The 22,318-nt window shown below is 36.4% G+C and overlaps 1 protein-coding gene across 1 annotated transcript; it reads right to left on the minus strand.

Annotated features, from left to right (window-relative positions):
- Positions 1-1,918: 1,918 nt before the first annotated feature.
- Positions 1,919-19,488, minus strand: LOC107717240 (XK-related protein 6). Its single transcript, XM_016523922.1, has 3 exons — positions 18,881-19,488; positions 4,721-4,917; positions 1,919-2,971 (listed from the first exon to the last, which is right to left on the minus strand). The coding sequence occupies exons 1-3, from the start codon at positions 19,486-19,488 to the stop codon at positions 2,004-2,006; spliced, it is 1,773 nt and encodes a 590-aa protein (XP_016379408.1). The 3' UTR covers positions 1,919-2,003.
- Between the last annotated feature and the right edge of the window lie 2,830 nt (positions 19,489-22,318).

Raw genomic sequence — 22,318 nt, forward strand, 5'->3', positions numbered from 1 at the left:
AAAGGAAGAACTGTTTTTTTTATGCACATCCTTTTAAACACTTTTCAGAAGTGCAGTTATTTATTTCACTACAGGTAAAATTCTTTACAGTATAAAAATAAACAAATAAATACTTGGTGCACTTTTAATAATCCCACAGTTTTCACATGGCAAAATAATCAGAGTAGCACCAAAAAACAAACTGCATGCTTAGGTAGCAAGAAACAAATGCTTCACTATAAGCACCAATCAGCAAGGAGGACGACCTTGACAGGCGGCTGGATGCACCAATAGCAGAGAGAGACTGTTACAGTAGAGGATGTGATTTGGCTTTGTTTGTTTCGCGCTGCGGGCGGCAGCGAGCCCTGTGTGTTGAGGCAATTATCATCCTCTTCTCAAACGATCGCAAAATCCTCCTGGTGAGACTCTGCCAAGGTTACTTAAATACACTCAGGTATATTCAGGCAAAGATAACTTCAAATGCCATTAGCTTAGCATCTTGTTGCACCTTAGAATAAAATAAACGTTAAAAAACTGACAATTAAGTCATTACATAGGAAAAATATGTGGGCCAGGGTTCCTCAGAGAACCGCAGCCACATTTCTGCACCTCACAAGTTTATTACTTGGAATTTTGGATGACGAGACCAGACAAACAGATGAGAGTAGTAACCGTATACACACTATGCAGTCTAAATGTTCGAAAAGAGGTTGAAAAAATGGAGAGGACCAGTCATACAACGCCACCTTGTCAAGGGTTTTCTGTGCTTATTTCTGATGAGATAAAACACGCGCTATGTTCACACCGCAGCTGAATCTGATGTGTTTTCCAATCAACCAATCAAACTCGACTTGCGTCATAATTGCACACTTTCACACTTGGTCAGTGGAATGATGCTAAACTTGCAATAATAACAAATAACAATAATAATAACAAATAACAAATGCAATAAAAATAAAATAAATTATAAACAATAATATTAAGTTATAATTATAACAAAAATAGAACAATAAATAATACATATCATTTAAGCAGCTGAAAATTAGAATGAGGGATTCATGGCTTGCGGTGTGAACAAAGCCGGGAAACAAAAACATCCCAATAATTGAGGAAAAATTATTTAAAAATCACCAATTCAATGTGCTATTCTCTGTACAAAACTGTTCCTTCAAAACCGCCCAAGAGCTGTGTGCTTTTATTATTTAATTCTTAATATAAATTCCCACTAAACAGATCTAACCTGATTCTCAGTGCAATATTAACCATACTTATTGTGCAAAGGATTTAATGGATTTGAACTGTGTTATACAGAGTCAATGAGGTATTTCTTTAATAACCAAAGAATACAATAATCAAGACACTTTAACAAACTAAATACAGATTTTAAGGCAAACAGACAATGAATGCCACTTGGATTTTGTCTGACAGGTGGATTCTCACCTGCAGAGGTCAGTGTAAAGGGGCGCGTACAGAGATTAATTCACTAGAGGCCAAATCCCTCTACTGTAGTTTGCTAGTAGAACTTCCTACTCAAAAATCGACAACTCTTACTGAAAATAAGTGACTTTTGATTGCATCATCAATGCAAATCACAAGTGGAAAATCTAGGTTATAGCAGGTGCTTTTTTGTATATAAACCACCACTTGAGCATATCGATCAATGCAAATGTGAAAAAAGGCTCTGAAATATCAGTTAAGCTAGTATAGATGAATAAAAACTGTAAAAAAAACAACAAAAAAAACAAGGCGGTGTTGATGTGGTCAACCAATCTCCATTTTTCCAGTGTAATGGTTTCTGCTGGCCGTAAACACCATGGCGCATACATATCCCTTCACGGGGACACATTTCTAAACGGATATTGTAAAAAAGAGACAGTATATACATACAAAATATATACACATCTTCTAGAGGCTTTTCACGTCAAAGAAAAATGTGCAATGCTTGATGCTTACACTCTTTTACACACAAGTACGCATTTATACGGAAACCAAAATGGCATGCATTTCGCGAAACGTGGCAGACGTCACAGGGACGACTCGTACTGCAGGAGCTCGTACAGCAGCGGTCCATCCCTGTACCTGATCCCGGCGGTGGCGGGCGTGATAAACTGCAGGATGTTTATCGTCCTTCGCAAGCGCCTGTCCACGAAGTGCGCATCCCAGGCCGGGTAGCGTTTCCTGGGCATGTCGATCTTTATCAGAGGTCCCTCTGGCCGGTAGCGGCCCAAGGGAGTGGTGGGCTCGGGCGAGCGCACCTGAAACACGGGCAGGCAGGTGTCTGCCGAGGCGTCGTCCTGCTGGCCAAAGGCCCCCATGGAAGCCCGGCTGGGAGTGGGTTGGGACGCTCGCGGTCCAGAGGTGGGCACCATGGGCTCGGCCTCCGGGGGGAATGGAAGTCCCCAAAGAAGCTCGGCACAACAGGAGCTAGCTAGCACCCTTATTTTAGGTCCCATCGGATGAAGGAACCCATAGTAGATGCCCATGAAAACCACCCCTGAGGCGAAGGTCAGGTAAACCCCGCAGAGCACCGGCACTGCATAGGAGTCGGTGGTGACCGGGTCTCGGTAGGCGTACCACAGGCAAGTAAGCACCGTATTCTCGGCAAGCACCACGAAGTAGTAGATCACCATGCGGAACCGGGTTCGGCCCTCCTTCACGTTGAACCAGCAGAAGATGTAGACGATGCCCACCACCATGTTGAAGAGCACCTCTTCCCATTTGGACATGCAATAATCCGTGCCGCCGTGCACGATCCAGAACGCCATGGCACACCAGTGCACGACCACGAAGATGCCGAAGTAGATGTGGAAGATGGAAGCGAAGAGGGCGAAGGAGAGCACCCGTGAGGATATGGTGAAAAGCCTCCAGAAGATGTGGATCAGCGCGCCTCTGTAGCTCATGCTCTTTTTGTCGTCTCTGGAGTCGCGCAGGAGCTTGTGGTATGAAGCTAGGACCCAGGCCAGCGAGAGTAGGGAGGCAACGGAGGAGACACCTGTGAGGTATTCATGATGACAGACAGTCTTCAGTATACTTATCAGAGGCCCTGTTTCCACCTGATATTAAGATATGTTTTCAGTGATCTGATCACAAGCTGTCAGCCAAGACACATGACCGTTTGCACCTGGTTTTACCATGCATTTTAAATGTGTCTCCTGTGACCATTTGTATTCGGATTTCATCTAGACCCTCCCCTCTTGTTTCATCACACTTTACATCACTTTTCACGAAAGCGCTGAATGTGGCACACAAATATAATAGAATGAAGGCACAGACTTATGTCAGGTTAGACAACATATTTAATTTAATGTGAAGGGGTGGGCGATATGACCAAAATCTTGTATCACGATATGATACATTTTATTTCACGGTAACAATATATATCACGGTATAGTTATTTTTGCTTTAAATAAGGTCTTTATGATACCAAAGAAATTTAATAATTCTTGTCACCAGTATCAATATCACAAAAAAAACAACTCAAGCTCACTGAAGAGAACAAGAACCCAAAATCTTGTATCACGATATGATACATTTTATTTCACGGTAACAATATATATCACGGTATAGTTATTTTTGCTTTAAATAAGGTCTTTATGATACCATAGAAATTTCATAATTCTTGTCACCAGTATCAATATCACAAAAAAAACAACTCAAGCTCACTGAAGAGAACAAGAACAAGAAACTAATTACAAGCAAGGACAGAAAAAACTACTACAGTAGAATAAATAAATAAGAAATGTTAAATACAATGTATAAAATAATCAAATGTATAAAAACACTGCATATTCTTCACTATGTAAATTAAATATATATTTCTTCTTACTAAAGTTACAAGATTTAGTCAAGAGCGGTGAGAGATTTCCTCTCTTTTGTTGTTTGAGTAACATGAATGACAGGCAGCAGGAATTTTAGGCTGCTGACACTTTAAGAGCTGCCGGATCCAAAATACTGTTACACGTTATCTTTCTCTGCTGTTTGCTTTCACTTAAAACCTAAATTACTGTGTTTACGAGGATACTTGCAAAAATGGGTGTGTGTATTTAACTGTTCAAGGCCTATAAAGCGGCAATAATACTCCCGCGCTACCGTCTTCACGCGTGCGCCTCGCTAAGCACATAGCGAAATGAGTTCTCTTTCGCTGCTGATTGTGTTTCAGCAGCTTACAATCACTTGCTTTTAAACCACAATGCTTAAAAATGCAGCATGAGTAGTTTTTAATCTAAATTAGATTTACCGCTATAAACAAAGCAGCGCTGCGCTTATAAATACTACTTTAATATGCATTATATTGAGGCAAGACGAAAAGAAAATACCATCTAAACTTTTCCCCTCTTTTTTTTGTAAATTCCCCTCAGATATACATACATATAAACTCCTACCTCCAGTTGTATCGCAATTCGTTAAACATCTCTAGTGAAATCTTTACATCCCTATAGTGAGGGATAGACTTGCAGTATTTACAATGGCACGCACTGTAAAAGGTGCTAGAATGCATCATTTTCACCAGCTCACAACTTCCGGTATGTTGTTCCTGATTACAGGATGATGGAAGTACAAATATGCCAACTCTTTTCTGGGTTTCAGGACTCAATCCTGGCCTATAGCACTCTACAGAAATCCAGCTGATGTTGAGGGATCTGTTTAGCTAGCATTTATCATGCATTCTGAAAGTTTACAATTGCAAGCGCTAAGCTTTAGTTGACTGAACGAACTCCACTAAGGTACAGTTCACACTTACACTGCAGTGTCTCGGCCCGGTTCTTCTGGATCATTATACAGAGTTGTAGCACCAGTTGGGGGGCACTCTCTAGAAACGTCTCCAGCAGCCGGAGCATGTTGACGTCAGCATACTCGTACATCATCGCCCAGTAGAAGCGCCGACTGTGTTCCTTCTGCCGTCGACTCTGGATGCCCAGGTACATTGTGCGGATATACCTGTTCAGAAGATCAAAATATTACTACAAGTACAAACTTTGAGGCTACAAAAACCCAACACCATTAATTGCTCAGTGAATTCATATCTCATCATGTTCCAATGACCCTTTTCAATGAGACGCATTGCTAATAAACATACACACCTCTGGACAAAATGAGCAACATTCTTGTAAACAGAATCAATTTTTTTTGTATATGAAAAATATATGCAGTTGTCTTTTTTATTTCAATTTTGTGATCCTGTGCTACACAGAAACCAGAGAAACACTGGTTTGACACCTATAAATAGCAGAATTTGCACACAATTTTAAACATTCCCAAACGTTCTACCGTCACAAAGCAGTAATTCCCAAACACATCTTAAAGGGGTCATATGATGTTGCTAAAAAGAACATTATTTTGAGTATTTGGTGTAATGAAATGTGTTTATGCGGTTTAAGGTTAAAAAAACACATTATTTTCCACATACTGTACATTATTGTTTCTCCTCTATGCCCCGCCTTTCTGAAACGCGTCTCTTTCTTTGCGTGAACATTTGGGCGGTGTTATGCAAATCTTCCCACATAGTGAGGTAGAAATGTGTGGGCGTGTTAGAACGAGCCGTTTTAGGTAGGTGTGGCTGACTCTTAACTTTTATAAAGAATATCTCTTTGGATTTGAGACTTTAGTCTATGCAACTTTACAGATCTTCTTTATGCACCAAGAGCTTGTAACACTCCAAAGAGAAAGGAAAAATTGAAATCGCATCATATGACCCCTTTAATTATACCATGTGGGGGAAAGTACTCTTTGATGTGTATAAATAATTTTTAAAAATTAAAAAAACGTCAATAATACACTTGCAATTATATTTGCAGAAAACACATACTTTGTGCTCAAAATGAGCCTAAAATGTAAAATAATCAGCCTAATTTTAGAGACAGTAAAGTCCATTTCCAAAAGCACAAACATAAAGTAAAATTTGTAAAGTTGTAATTAAAATAGTCACAATGTGAAAATGAAAATATTGCATCCAATTAGAAAATTGAAAATATTTGTTAAATACAGTTTTATTTATCTTATGTACTTGTATTTGTTTTATTTTTGTAATGTATTTTTTGTAAAGATCTGTTTGCTATTTACTTTTTTTTTTTTTTTCCCCCGATTTTTGGTGAATTGCATTAAAAACAGTTAGGGACAGTTAGACCTGCAAACATCATAATTATTATTCATAATATCAGTATATGGAACTCAAAACAATTAAAAAACAAAATATGCAAAAATATATTGTCCCTGTTTTTAATTAATAGAGAATAGCAAGTGAGATTTCAATGATATTTTTGGCCACTGAACTAGGAAATCTCTGGTTTTTCAGAAATCTAGTCACCTTAATGTACATTTGCAGGTTAGCATTTAATGCAGGTTAAGGTCCAATAAATCTACATTATATGTGGTGCTGCATCCAAGTACTTGCAATTTAGCATCTATTTGTCCAACTGTTCACTTGGCATCACCATCTGACTTCCAATCAATGCATTTTACCAGAGATGGACACAGTTACAAAGCATTGAGTGTCCTCAAAAATATGGTATTTGGAAAATAAATAAATGAATGAATAAAAAAATCATTTATGTAACCATTTATTTAGAAGAGATGTGCAATAAATTGTATCGTTCGCATGTGCCCATCATTTTCACAGGTTGCTTGAGGCACAGCGACTCTGGACATGAGTGTGAATTATTTATGTCTATAAAATGAGCTGGAGCACATGGCAGCAGGAGTTTCCCATCAAGGGCAGACTTATTACATCAGTGTTTCTTGATCCTGATCCTGGAGGACCCAAATACAACACACTCATTTTAGAACAAATATTTAGGGCAATATTCACATTGTGACAATATACCGGTGACAAGAAGGCATCACCACTCCAGTGATTTTTTTCAAATATATTTCGAATTTGTTTTGTCGCATTTTTGCTTTTCGTTTATTTTTTTTAATTATGTCTATATATTTTTTAATAATTTTTATTTCAACAAACTAAATAAAAGTAATGTTGCTTTGGCAATTATCTGAAATAAGTATACATTTTTATATTTTATTTCAGTTAACATTTATTTTATTTCAAGTAAGGTATGGTTTTATTTGATATAAAAACTCTCATATACTCTAGTCTGGAGTGTAAAGCTGTGAAAACAGACAATCGGAGTGAGATATCACAGTATATCGCATATGCATCTCAGCGATTTCACAGTTTACATATTAACACTGCATTTATTTACAGTCACTGTGGGACGTTTCTGCACTATAATGATTAATGGCCAATATTGACTGTATGCAAACAAACAGACAACCTCTTTGTGTTGATATATAGCCAATGGATACTGCACTGCCTGAACCGGGATATTAAAGCCTCTGCCATCCAGCAGGCTTCAGGCATGAGTCTAACGCCAGACAGAAAGAGTTATATCTCAAATCTCTCTAATAGTACCACAGGAAGTCATTCAGTGAATGGCCTTTATTTGCTTTATGTTTCCAGCTGAATGAGTCACCGTACACAGCTGTGCCACTGATATCGACCCGGATGGGATGGGAATGGGGGCAGGTTACAGTAAAGTTGGGTTTCATGTCATCCAAGCTGTTTCCCGTGTTAATCAATACAGCCTTAAAAGCATGGAGTGCATGTACTAAAATCACTCTGTATGAAAGCTGATAAACTTAGCCACAAATTCATAGGATGCACTGTGACATACAGTTAAAGGTTTTAGTAGCAACATTTTAAAAGAAGTCTCTTATGCACACCAAGGTTGCATTTATTTGATAAAAATACAGTAATTTTGTGAAATATTTTACAAATTCAAATAACTGATTTCTATCGGAATATATGTGACCCTGGAACACAAAACCAGTCTTAAGTCGCTGGGGTATATTTGTAGCAATAGCCAAAAATACATTGTATGGGTCAAAATTATCGATTTTTCTTTTATGCCAAAAATCATTAGGATATTAAGTAAAGATCACGTTCCATGAAGATATTTTGTACATTTCCTGCTGTAAATATATCAAAACTTCATTTTTGATTAGTAATATGCATTGCTAAGAACTTCATTTGGACAACTTTAAAGGCGATTTTCTCAATATTTGGATTTTTTTGCACCCTCAGATTCCAGATATTCAAATAGTTGTATCTCAGCCAAATATTGTCCGATCCTAACAAACCATACAACATCAATGGAAAGCTTATTTATCCAGCGTTCAGATGATGTATAAATATCAATTTTGAAAAATTGACCCTTATGACTGGTTTTGTGGTCCAGGGTCACATATTCTAAACTGTAATTTATTGCTGTGATGCAAAGCTGAATTTTCAGCATCATTACTCCAGTCTTCAGTGTCACATGATCCTTCAGAAATCATTCTAATATGCTGATTTGATTTGCTGCTCAAGAAATATTTCTTATTATTATCAATGTTGAAAACAGTAACATTTTTGAGGATTTTTTGAACAGTTTTTATACGAAGTAGAAATATTTTAATTTTTTCCAACATTATAAATGTATTTGCTGTCACTTTTGATTAATTTAATACATCCTTGCTGAATAAAAAGTATGGAGACAGCGATTTTTGAGGATTTTTAAAAAAATAGAAATATTTTAATGTTTTCTAACATTATACATTTATTTACTGTCACTTTTGATCAATTTAATGCATGATTAAAAGCATTAATTTCTTTCAGAAAAACAAAAAAGAACATTTGCGATTAAGAACGTAAGATGAAGCCATTATAATAAAAAAATAAAACAGTGCTAATAAATAGTAATAAAACACTGATAAAACAGTGAAACCGCAAGAGCTCTAGAAAGGAGATAATACAGATGTGCCGTATTAATGCAGCCTACCGATCTCCCATCTCCCCAGTCTCCATCATACAGGCAACAAAACTATGAATGAAAATAAGCCCGCCAACACATAGATCCATATAAAGCAATGATCTTTTCCAGAGTCTAAATACAAACAAACAGAATTACTTTGCTTTCTATCTAGAAGTGTGACACCTCGGATGAAAGATTCGCACGCCTGTGAAATCCTGGGGTTTTCCCGCTAAATCCTTTCTGGGGAATACTATGAAAAAAAGGATTTCCACTGTTTCATATCATCCAACAAACATATGGAGAGAGACCATGGGAAAATGAATGGGAACATTATGCATGCATGTATGCGATACGCCAAATTTCTTCTCACTTTCCAGCACTTCCAGAGCGCAAAGTAAAACAAGTTGTTAGAGGTGGTGAAATGTGAAAGATGTTTTTTCATTAATAATACAGAAATGAATGTTGGAGAGGTAGACTTACACTAATCTCGCTCCGTTCCAGAAGCCTCTTTCTTTCTTTCTTTCTGTCTGTGAGCGAGTAAACCTCCCTGTCCCAAACCAAACTGCTTCTGTCTAGATCATCAGTCCATCAGGGAAACTAAAGCGAAACAAACAGAACATAATGGAGTCATGAAATGAGAATGGGGTGAGGGAGAACACACAACAACCAAACTGCAACAGAATTATGAGATCGAGCAGACATCAAATGAAAATGGGTAAAATGACTCCAAACAAGGCAGAAATTAGAATCTTGTAAAGCAGAGGGCTGGACGTGCTATTTAGAAAGAGAAGAGAATTCTGAACCTGAATACTGTTCCTTTTCAATAACTAAAGACATTTTACATATTGCACACCTTAAGGTAAATATATATGCATACACGTGCATATAATTAACAAAAACTAAATATGAAGTTTGATAAGATGATAAAATGGCTATAGTATGCAAACCCGTTTCCGCCAAAAAAAGGCAACTGAGAATTTTTCGCTCACTTTTTGCACACATTTTTTCACGTAGGCTATCATGCAAATCTGTGTTTATATCTCGTCATTTAAAAGTCAGAATTGCAAGATATAAACATAGAATTGCATTATATAAACTCAGAATTCTGACTTTTTCCTTGCAGTGAACTCTGACTTTACATCCCGCAATTCTGTTGTTTTTTTGCCAAAGAATAAAAACCTAAACAGACTTTCGGCGACTTTTTATCTCATAATTGCAATTCTGAGAGAAAAAGTCTGAATTGAAAAATAAAAACCTCACAAAAGTAAATACATATCATGAGCAGGATCAGCAATGATTACAGGACAGATTATCAGTTAATAAAGGCTAATTTTCATGCACAATTGTATGTTTTGACCTCAAAACACTTTAACCATAATGCATGATTTGTAAACATTTTGAAGTTTGCATCACATAACCAGCTCCATATGTATGGCTTTTCTGAAGTAAGCTTGCTTGTAAGCTCACCTGGTACAGCATTGCACTTGCAATGTAAAGCACTTGGGTACAAGTCCCATGAAACACCAATTACGATAAAAGAGCTAAAAAAAAAAAATAGTAGGCGCAAACTAAAATGGCATAGTTGCTTCAGTAAATGCATGTTTATCTTACGCTTGGTTTTGTTAACATGAGCTTTAGAGTAATGTTATGTGTTATATTTTCAACAACAACCAACGTAATAAAACACTGCCAGATTCACGTTCATCATGTTTCGGATAAAACTAAACACGCTTTTAGCGTCATTCATTCACTGGACATTTCACTTCAAAAGTGCCGTGCAACGTGCAAAAAGCATAAAATAAATCTGCAGAAATGACGCCACAAGCATGTTTTTCTAATGAGCCTGGGTTGGAAAAATACCCCATAAACTCAAAACGAACTCTATTCTAGTTACACCACAGAAATTACAAAAAATTATATGAGATTTATTACCATGACTGTACATTATCCCTCACACATTTATCAACAACACAATATGAAATCATACCACATATGGCCATGAAAAAGAGCTAAAGCAAACACTGTGAGGATGGTCAGAAATCATGAGTACTTGGTTGAAGCTAAAATGCCACTGAAAGTGACAAAACTGCCCTGGATATGTAAAATACACACAGAAAAATGCTCCAGCAAGTGTCTTATTTTCTAGGCCTACATATATTGCATAAAATATCAGCTAGAAAAACACTGAATAACACACTAAAAAACACTGTGACAACTGCAAAACCGCAAATACATTCAAATGCATGGTGACAGATTTCAGCAGAGACCTGCATAATTCAACACAAGGATCTGCAAATGATTTCGAATGTATTCCAGCAGAGCGTTTATTCTGTTATGATACGTTATACATTATTTAAAGATAATTTTGTTGTTTGATATTTATTTAATTTGTCTCTTGGTTCTGAAACTGTACGTCACAGTAAAAATAAGCAAAAAATGTGAAAAGTTCTGAATAAAATTCCAATTATGTAAACCGGCATACACCAGAGAATGTTCCACATGCAGACACAAGTGTTTCTAAATGTCAGGAAATAATGCAAGCTTCATGCTCCTTTTTTCCAAAGCTTACAGTTTGGCTCTGCACATTAAACCATGACACATGCAAAACATTATATTAAACACTGAAAACATAACACCTGGATCCTATTTTGAACCTAGAGCATATTCCTTTAAAATAAATATTTGCTGAAAATATACTCACCCTCAGGACATCCAAGATGAAGATGAGTTTGTTTTATCACAACAGATTTGGAGAAATGTAGCATTACATCACTTGCTCACCAATGGATGCTCTGCAGTGAATGGGTGCCGTCATAATGAGAGTCCAAACAGCTGATAAATACATCACAATAATCCACAAGTAATCCACACCACTCCAGTCCATCAGTTACTATCTTATGTAGTGAAAAGCTGCAGGTTCCTAAGAAACAAATCTATCATTAAAGTATTAACTGGAGGTTAATTGCTGTACTGGAGTGGTGTGGATTACTTGTGGATTATTGTGATGTTTTTATCAGCTGTTTGGACTCTCATTCTGACGGCACCCATTCACTGCAGACAGAGGATCCATTGGTGAGCAAGTGATGCAATGCTGCATTTCTCCAAATCTGTCCCCATGAAGAAACACAACTATCTACATCTTGGATGGTCTGAGGGTGAGCACATTTTCATTTTTGGGTGAACTATTCCTTTAAGATATGCAGGTCTACAGTAAATTGTCTGGATTTTTGTGAAACAGGAAAATTTCACGCTTGCTCTCTCATTTGACCCCTAGATGAAGTATTCAGGTGCTATTTCAAGCGAGTGCATCATGACTAAGAGAAAGAACCTGCGGAGACACTGCAAACTCCCTCTCTTTCTCTCCTGGAGAGCTGTTACTGAAACTCCCGCAGGGAGGATAGATTCAGTTCACAGGCTTTATGCTTTTACCCTGAAAATTTCACAGATTGTGCCTGCAATCAATAATTGAACACAGCTTTAACACTGAGGTTTGTGTGCAAATCAGTTTCTCAGCAGAATCTTTTAGAAGGAAACAGTCTGGGTTTAGTTCATAAAAGCTTTAAAGCTGAACAGACTGTTGAGCAGTTAGCAATACAATCTGAGGAAACAGACTTTTAGACCTCTTTTTCAGCTACTGAGATGTTTCTGAGCACTTATCAAAGGGGCACGCTTGTGAAAACATCTAAAGGTCAGGCAAATTTTGATGCACTACGAAAACATTGTAGTAAATCAGCTCAACAGGGAAATATTTATGACTAATTATAACTGGTTATGATTAATAATAAATATTTAGATTATATCTTCGAATTAACTGTAGCAGAATCAATATTACAATTATTTGATCTGTCCGTCAACCGAGCAGACAATATAATCATTTATCAATTCAAGGAATACGTGTGTGTGTGTGTTAGTTTGCTTGGTCAGCCAGGCCCATCGGTGCCTGGCATCGGGGTCATTTACATCTCTTTGGAAAGTGTTTGAAATCAGATGGGGAGATGATAGTGGGGGGACTGGTTAGAATCTCCTTGATAGCGAGGACCCATTTGGCAATTTAGACCCCATATAAACGTAAAGTCTGTGACCAGGACTGTAATTTATATGCAAATGTCAAAGGCTAAAAGGGTCTCTTAAGCCATAAAACCCCAAAGATCATGCATGAATCTGTGCAGACGCTACAACATACTGTAATTTTTAGATCACAATAAAACATTTCCGCCACTTTCAGAAATCAGACAGATGAATATTCTGGTCTTTACAGAAGCAAAAAGCCTTTGCACACAAAAACATCAAATTATTATAAAAAATAAATAAATAAAATGCATGATATGACCTCTTCAAAAAGAGCAAACACTCTCACTATAACAGTAGATTCTATCTAGCTAATTTAAACCCCTGAAAGTTATTCGCAATCCAGCAAATCCCAGTTTCAATTTTCTGTATTCTGTTCTGTAGGATATTTTTAGTCGCAGCTGCAGAATGAATTCAACAGTCATAATCCTTAGGAACCCTCATACATGCAAAGGCTGAAACTATAGCTGCAATCTTCTCTGAAAGTCCAGTGAATCTAATTCCCCGATAAAAAGAAACAATAGTTAAGGGTAAATGGATGATGGAGGATTATGTGGCTAAGGAGAAGTAAGAGCTACTCAGGTTTAGAAGCTAAACACATTATGAAATCAGAAATATCCCTGTGCATGTTGACCGTTTCAAAGTGAATTCATTTCTGCATTCATACCAGATTTATTATAGTGTCATACTGTAGTTTCTTTTAATATTTTGAAACAAAGATTCTAGTTTTCTATTTTTCATTTTAATTTTAGTAAATATTTTAGTCATTTTGTTGTTTTTGTTATTTAAAAAATGAAATAGTTTTTTTTAAAGGGGTCATATGATGCGATTTCAAGTTTTCCTTTCTCTTTGGTGTTACAAGCTCTTGGTGCATAAAGAAGATCTGTAAAATTGCAAAGACTAAAGTCTCAAATCTAAAGAGATATTCTTTATAAAAGTTAAAGGGGTAGAAATAGTTTTTATTTTATTTTATTTTTTATCAAATTAAACTAAATTAAAATGAGAAATGCAACAAGTTTTTTTTTGTGTGCGTGTTTGTTTTTTCAGGTAATGAAATAGGTTATTTCAAGTAACAATTTTTTATGGTTTTGGTTCTAGTTTTAGTCAACTATAATGACCCTAATGAATAATAACAGATAACAGAATAAAATAAATAACTGATTCAAATAAAAAGCATCAGTATTTTGATAACTTTCCAGGGAAATGAAATAAACGTTAAATGAAATAACTGAAATAAAAATAAAAAATATTTTATTTCAGCTAGTTGCCAAAGCAAAATTTATTTATTTTTTAATTGAAGTACTAAAATAAAATAAAAACACACAGAAATGCAAATTAATAAACTACAGAGACATAAAAAAACCTAAAAACAAATAACAATCGCCCCCACACACACAAACACACACAAAATTACTAAAACACTTACAACTACTAAAATAAAAGTGGAAAATATCTAATAAAATCAAAGATTTATTTAAAAAAAGATATTATTAAAAACTATAATAGCATATCAATAAAAATAAAATAACCATTACTGAATATTAAACTAATACTGCATACTTTGGGAAAAAAAAAAAAGTATTAATCTTCATTCTTCATCGTTTCTTAGTCTAGCTTTCTAATAAACCTATTTTGGCTCTGTGACGCGTTGCTTATGTTCCTATTCTAAATTGCTTTGGATAAAAAACATAACTGTAAATTGGAACGGGACAAAGATTCCAAGAATTTTAACTTCAAAAACATTACACACATCAACTATAAGTCTCATGCTATGAGCAACTGGTACTGGAGACCTTGTATTTCTCATGTCATTCTAGAGAAAGAGCGCGTTTGCAATATATAAACAATGTTAGTGCTGAACATTAAACAAGGTAAAGGTTGCATGAGTGGGTGGACAAGAAAACATGAAAGCAGCAGCTTGTGAGAGGGATCTGTGTAGCAGTGAAGTGTGTAGAGCAGCTGCGTCTGTCTCGTGCTGCGGTTAAGTGGAGGCAGTAAAAGGCCAGTAACGGGCCGGTGAAAGTGCACTGAACAGATACAGAACGGAACAGAATTCAGGTCAGTGTGTCAATGCCAACATCTATCTACAGCTACACCAGCTGCTGGACTACAGATCACTCCTGCGTCACAGGACCGCATGGACCCAGAGCTCACCCGCTTCATTAGGATGCTGCCCAGAGGGTTAATAACAGATGCAAGAATGCTCATTAGATTCTTGTGTTTCCTTGCAAGGAATAACAGTAGTTGGTTTCTTAGAGGTCCTATAATAAAAAAAAAGAGTTCATGCTCTTTGTGATATTCTTGTCTCTAGATACAGCCCGTTTCCCTTCTTCAGTGCAAGTCTAGGGGATTTCACCCATTTTGATTTTAACACTTGTTATTTCAGGAACTATTCATGTCAAAATAGCACACTGCAAAAAAATGTTTGTATATTTGTCTTGTTTTCCAGTACGAACATTTTAATTTACTTGAGAAGCAAGATGGCTTGTTTTTTTGAAACATTTATCAAAATTAAGTGATTTTTTTCCCTTAAAATATCTGCCAATAAGGTAAGAAAATGGCTTTTTCTTTGAATTAAGATTATTTTTCTGATGCCAAATTCCTCTTTTTTTTTTAAGCATAAACTCACTCACTTTTAGGGTTGCAAAGGGGTGGAACATTTCTGGTAAATTTCCGGAACCTTTCCAAAAATCCCTGGGAGATTCCAAAAAATCTAAGAAAATTGCTTTTTCTTTGAATTAAGATTATTTTTCTGATGCCAAATTCCTCTTTTTTTTTTTAAGCATAAACTCACTCACTTTTAGGGTTGCAAAGGGGTGGAACATTTCTGGTAAATTTCCGGAACCTTTCCAAAAATCCCTGGGAGATTCCAAAAAATCCTGGAAAGTTTCCAAAATGTCTGGAATGTTTCCGAAATTTACTGGAAATTTTCCACCTTTCTGCAATCCTACTCACTTTTGATTCCTTTTTTAGAAAACAAGACTTAATGTCTTAAATGATTTTATATTTATATCCTATATACAAGCAGATGTATCTTGATTAAGATTGTTTAGATATTTGTACAGGAAAAGTAATAAAACAATTTTTTTCAGTTCAATATTTAGGATTAAGTGTTTGTTCAATTCACTAACTTCAAATATACTGTAAAAAATATAGACATATTTTTTAAATTTGTAAATACAGATTATTGAAGTACGTTTTGCAAGAAAATACTATTTCAGTGTTTCTACCTAAAAAAAAAATTCACATTTAATTCAATGTGTTATTTGGCATTTCTCTGCAATTTTTTGTTAAATTTACTAGCAATGTTGTACCAACATGTACAACGTAACAACATTTTTAGTGCAAAACAACAAATTAAATCCTCTATGAAAACACCAAAATGTATTATTATTATTATTATTATTATTATTAAACCAGGAAGGGAAAAAAAACTTTTTGAGTTCTTTTTGAAATCTCTTTTACAGTCCAGGCCAAGATATGCAGCAAAAAATTATGTGTGCACAAAACCAAATACAATTAAGACCAACATGGAATATTAAATAAATTAAAATAGTAGACAGAGACCAGAGACAAACTAACAAGCCATCTTGGAACTATTAATTCATTTCTTTGTTGATTATTTCTAGCCATATGTTAACTGTAGGGTCCAAAAGTCCTCTTGGTAACATTCAGAACATCATTTTCTCAATCCTGTAAGCCCAAATGTCACAGAATAACAATTGGACATGATCAGCGTGTGTAAAGTAAATGCATGGAATTAAGGGCTGAATGGATTGTCACGCTGTGAGAGCTCAGAGTCAAGCTGGGGTCTTACACTCTGAACACCGCAATCAGCCCTCATCAGTGTTAGATCTCTGCCAAGGGAAGCATATGTTCATCCAGAGAGTGTGAGCACCGCCGACGGGGAACAAATTCTCTGCCTGCGCCCGTCAGCTTCTGGTGGTCACCCCTGAGCCCGACAGATGATCGTAACCGGCGTGACAGTCAACTAATTGTCTTATTCAGGCCTGTAGACACTGACTACATCTCCTGTCGCCCCGCTGAGGAAGCCAAACATCAACAACAAGCTATTCTTACATATCACTGGACACTCTCAGGATACAGGTTACGCCGCTGTGTGGAGCTAATCACAGGCGATTATATATACTGACAGAACAGAGCACAAAAATTATGATTTATTACTTGGAAATTCTGTAATCTGATAAGTGGATTGACTGAAAAATCATGCAGCCTAGAATCCTTCTCTAATCTAATAATTTCTATGAAAATGCTAGTTAAAATGAGTGTTCCACTTTATATGACCGGTTCAAGTTATTCTGCAACATTTCACCAACAGACTAAACTATGGTAGTAAATAAAGCAAAAGGAAATTAGATGAATTGCACAAAATCAGTCAACATGTTTACGCTGCATTCCAGAAAAATTGAAAAAATATATATTATTATTCATATTTTAGTGACAATTACGCACATTTTACCCAGAGAATCCCCACAATGACTTAATTAGCATTATTTTAATGCAGAAAAAAACAACAATTTATAACATTTAAAATTTTATACATTTTATAAACGCTCTTATAAATTGCAAATTCTCATAAAACATATTCAAAAAAACAATTCTACTATTATTATTACTATTATTTACATCCTGACTTTCATTTAATGTCAATTAAGCCAAGTTACCTCCCCAAAATCACCACAATAATTTAATTCTCAATTTTTTAATACAGAAAAATTAGGACATATTACTAAAATGATCAAATATTTCGACATAATGTTTTATTTTATTTCTTTATTTTATATCTGTAATTAAAAAAGAACATATTGGAGTAAGAAAAAGTAAACGTATAAGTGCGTGAATAATAATAATGTGAATAATAGTAATTCAAATTTGGAAGCAAATTGTGATTAACTGTTATATGTAAAATATCAAAATTCAAAACAAGTTTTTCTTCATGCTTTATTTTTTGTGAGAAATACTCAACTACAATTTACAAAAAAAAATAAAAATTCTGTATTCCCCCGTTCGTCCTCATGCTGTTTCTTGATGACATGTTTGTGATTCTGCACTTGGTTAAAAGCATCTGAATGCTAATGCTGGTGATGCAAAGCTTCGTTTCATGCTTATTTGCTCATAATTTAGTCCTATTCAACACCAGAGCATAACAGACCACATCAGACCAATGCAACCCCTCACCAGAACACACACGCTTCTCAATCAGCATGAAATATGACCTTGGAACGGCTAAAATATTGACAACATCCTGAAGACAAGACTGAAAGTGCACGCAACATGCTACAAAATCAAGCCCAAGCTGGATGCAGCAAAACCAACCCAACCAGACCGAGGTTTGTTTTCCTCTTGCAGAGGTCATTCAAGTAAATTAATTACAAGCTCTATCGATTTCACACTCTCCAGCCCGAAGTGAGCCCGTCATTCTGCTGAAATGAAGTGTTTGGCATCGTTACACAGATGGTTAGAGGACACTGAACAAGCCATAAAGCAAGAGAAAGAAAACATCGTGTTTCAACTGAGCTAGACTGCTTGACTTGATGGATATATAAGGCACTACATGTGACCCTGGACCACACAACCAGTAATAAGACTCAATGTTTTGAGCTTTCCATTGATGTATGGTTTGTTAGGATAGGACAATATTTGGCCGAGATAAAACTATTTGAAAATCTGGAATCTGAGGGTGCTAAAAAATCGAAATATTGAGAAAATCACCTTTAAAGTTGTCCAAATGAAGTTCTTAGCAATGCATATTACTAATCAAAAATTAAGTTTAGGTAGGAAATTTACTAAATATCTTCATGGAACATGATCTTTACTTAACATCCTAAAGAAAAATCGATCATTTTGACCCATATTTTTGGCTATTGCTACAAATATACCCGTGCTATTTATGACTGATTTTGTGCTCCAGGGTCACATATGATGCATGTGCATGCAATCGCTCAGTTTATGTGTGCATGATCTCTGGAGTCAAAACAAGCACATCATGTGCATCTGATCAGTGCATGTGACGTCCAGCCTCTTACCTCCACACTTGTCCCATCTGAAGGATGTGCACGCAAGCATACCAGATCCAAATGTAGATCACACAGCACCTGTCCCTGCCGTAGATGCGCGAGCTCAGATCCGCCGTGGCTTTTCTGCTGAGCCCCTCCACGGCCCCGAGCCCGCCGCCGGCGTAATCCTGGACGAACCACCTGAAGCTCAGGATCTGGACCAGCACCGACGGCACCAGCACGAAGAACAGCGTGAGCCCGAACCACAGATAGTCCCGTTTAGAGTAGTAGTCCAAAGCCAGCCACAAGTCCGTGCCGACGTCCCAGAAGAAGACGAGCAGCGCGAGGACGATCCAGAGGCAGTCCAGCCACAGGCGCTCCTCCGGCTGGTGCTGATGCTGCGGCCGCCTGTATCCTCCTCCTCCTCCTCCTCCAGCAGCAGCAGCAGCATCCCTGTCTCCCAGCAGCGACTGCAGACACGCGCTCCTGCAGCCCCAGTAGCACGACGACGAGTTGCAGCAGTGGCAGATGTGTATAGCCGCGCTGTCCAGCGCATCCTCGTCGCCGACCGCCTCGTCCAGGTTGTGCAGCTGGGCGAAACCGGTAACGACCCCCACGCCATCGGATTTTGCTGCCATCTTGCTCTCTGGAACGCTTCATCCTCCGCCCCCCCTCCTTCCGCGCTCCGTGACGTCACTTCCGCGATACCTGTACTGGAGTGTGTGTGTGTGTGTGTGTGTGTGTGTGTGAGACGATGATGCTACTTAAAATTGTTTGTGGGGCTCATGAATAATTTACCAGTTAAAAGTCTGGACATGTTAGATTTTCACATTTCACAATAATAGTTGGAAATATCATGCAGTTACAAAAAATATACAGTGTACTATACTAAGTATATTTTGTATATTAAAAAATATATAATAAAGTATATATGTGTGTGTATAGAGAGAGAGGTGTGTGTGTGTATGTATTTATATACTTTATATATTTTAGGACAATATAAATTAATAAATAAAATTTTTTTTAAAGAATTTTCTGAATATTTCTCACTCTGATTATTTTTGATTTGATATATGATTATTATTTCTGTACACAAACATTTAAGTTTTTTAACTGAACAAACAAACAAATAATTAAATGGACAGGCAAACAAACAAATAAATAAATAAAAATAACTATTATTGTCGAGGAAAAACCATACACTTTATTTGCCACACTTTTATTAATATTGAATATTTCACAAGTTTTTTTTTTTTTCAATGTAAATTTTCTGTACACATGTTTAAAGGTTAAATAAATAAATGTTTCCACCATTATTGTCCAGGAAAAATCATACTTTCATAAACAATTAATATTTCTCAAGGTGGGTTTGATTATGAAAGTCAATTTCTGTACACAAACCTTCTGACTACAAAATAAATAAATAAATTCCACCCTTATAAAATGTTTAATATAACATTTATTTATTTACATTTATATGTGTATTTATATTTTTTAAATAAATTATAAATATTTCCACCATTATTGTCCAGGAAAAAAACGCATGACTTTTTATGACATTGGTTATTGGGTTTTCTGCAGAATTTAAACAGCAAAACATTCATGAAACACTATGTTTATTTGAAGACATATTTTGTGTCAGCATATTTTAGAGTTTCTGTGCATTACTATAACTGTTTTATTTAAAACGCATTGTATTATTGCTCAATTCATATTTAAACCGGTTATTATGTTAAAAGCAAAATGCTGGGGAAAAAAACAGCCTCTTTGAACACAATCGGTGAGCTCCATAAAATCCACTGCAGTTGCTTTCAGCACATAGGGAATTTCCTAGATTAGCAGAGCACAAGCAAAACCCTCTGCCACAGGAATATGACAAAAGCCCCCGTCTTTAGTTCCGTCCCAGTGGAGAGAGTCCAAATCTTCAAACAGAAACTGCGCCGCATCTGACAGAGATACTGGGAGCTAATTAAACTGTCATGATAAAACCAGAGGAGTAGTGGAAACCTCATTTTCAGTAACAGGGAAAAAATGCCCAAAAGAGTCCATGTTGTGATGCATGCATTATTAAACCACAAAAGAAAAAAAAACGTATTTATTTATTTATTTAATTAATAAAACCTATATTGTTAAAGCAACTGTATGTAGTTTTGTGTAGTTTTGCGACTTTGGAGCCCCCTACAGTTAAGTGAGTGGAATTCACTGCTGTAAATATACCTTTCGCTCCATTACAAGTCAGTGTCCCATTAGAATAATTTTGATATTTCAAGGTACAAAACATACAGTTGCTTTAAATATATTTTGAGTAAAATTGCTTAACTAGCATTCCATTCCAATTAAATTATGATTTAAAAAGAGATTAAAATTTGCATCTGTAATTAGTTCCAGTTCATTCATCACTTTGCAAATGTAAGATCGAGTCAAAAGCATTGCATTGTTGCTGTAGTGGACACTGTGAACTCAGCTGTTTTATTTAAAATGTTTTGCATAAAAGAATAAATGTAAATGTAAAACCGAAAATAGGTAGAGAAGGAATGACAGATACAAAACAGTTCAGAGAGTGTGCAGCATCATTCTTGACTGCAAAAGCAAAACCCATTTACACAAAATTTGATTTGAAAAGCACATATGATAACCTGTTCAGAAGAGTGACTGTTCTCTGCAGCGCGTTTGAACCAAACAGAACAGCTACTAAATGCAAAAGCACAAGGGCATGAAATTTTTATGAAAGCTAATGTTGTGACTGTAGGGGCAGTGAATACTACAAGTGAGATAATTGCCTGCAGATCCCCTGAGTTCTGGGCTGCTTTCATATGTTGCTATTGAAGCAGACAATAAATGTATATTTCCTGCATGACTGCTGCACACAGATGCCACTGTGTGTTTGTTTGAGCACATGGCTTGTTGTTTGTTGTTGGTGCCATGTGCTCTACTGTCTATTGTCTGACCCCGCCCTTCTTGTTATCTCATTATTGTTTCAGTTGCTCCACCTGTGTCTCCCTCATTACCCTCCTCGATTGTCTCCCTATTTATTCTCCTGGTGTCTGCAGTCCTGTGCTGATCTGTTGTTTGTATGTATGTGTGCTGTCGGTTGCTGCCTTGCCTTGCTGTGCTGTGCTACGGCCTGCCCTGGCCTGCCTGCCTATTTTCCCCCTCGGGGTAGTTTTTGTTGTTGTTTTGTTTTAATTATTATCATTAAAAGCCCATTTCTTCCTGCATTTGAGTCCTCGCCTCATACCCGCAAACCTGACACTCGTGCTGTGAAAGACACACCGTTTATTCAGTATGCACAAGACATATGGCCACTGACATAAGACTGCTGTATCAAAGATTCTTTAGACTCAAGCCAGACATTCCCTAAATCCTAAAACCTAACCTCCTTTACAACTGCAATCAATGATTCTTGAGAGATGGACTATATATATATATATATTAATTAAAATATCCACACACTGTATAAATATTAAC

This window comes from Sinocyclocheilus rhinocerous, unplaced genomic scaffold, assembly GCF_001515625.1.
Source record: "Sinocyclocheilus rhinocerous isolate Xijiao unplaced genomic scaffold, SAMN03320098_v1.1 scaffold1144, whole genome shotgun sequence".
Taxonomy (NCBI): domain Eukaryota; kingdom Metazoa; phylum Chordata; class Actinopteri; order Cypriniformes; family Cyprinidae; genus Sinocyclocheilus; species Sinocyclocheilus rhinocerous.

Coding starts and splice junctions, on each gene's coding strand:
- LOC107717240 (XM_016523922.1), bottom strand. CDS start 19,488: ATGGCAGCAAAATCCGATGGCGTGGGGGTCGTTACCGGTTTCGCCCAG. Junction 4,918..18,880: donor CAGATGGGACAAGTGTGGAG/GTAAGAGGCTGG, acceptor TCTTCTGAACAG/GTATATCCGCACAATGTACC. Junction 2,972..4,720: donor CCGGGCCGAGACACTGCAGT/GTAAGTGTGAAC, acceptor AATACCTCACAG/GTGTCTCCTCCGTTGCCTCC.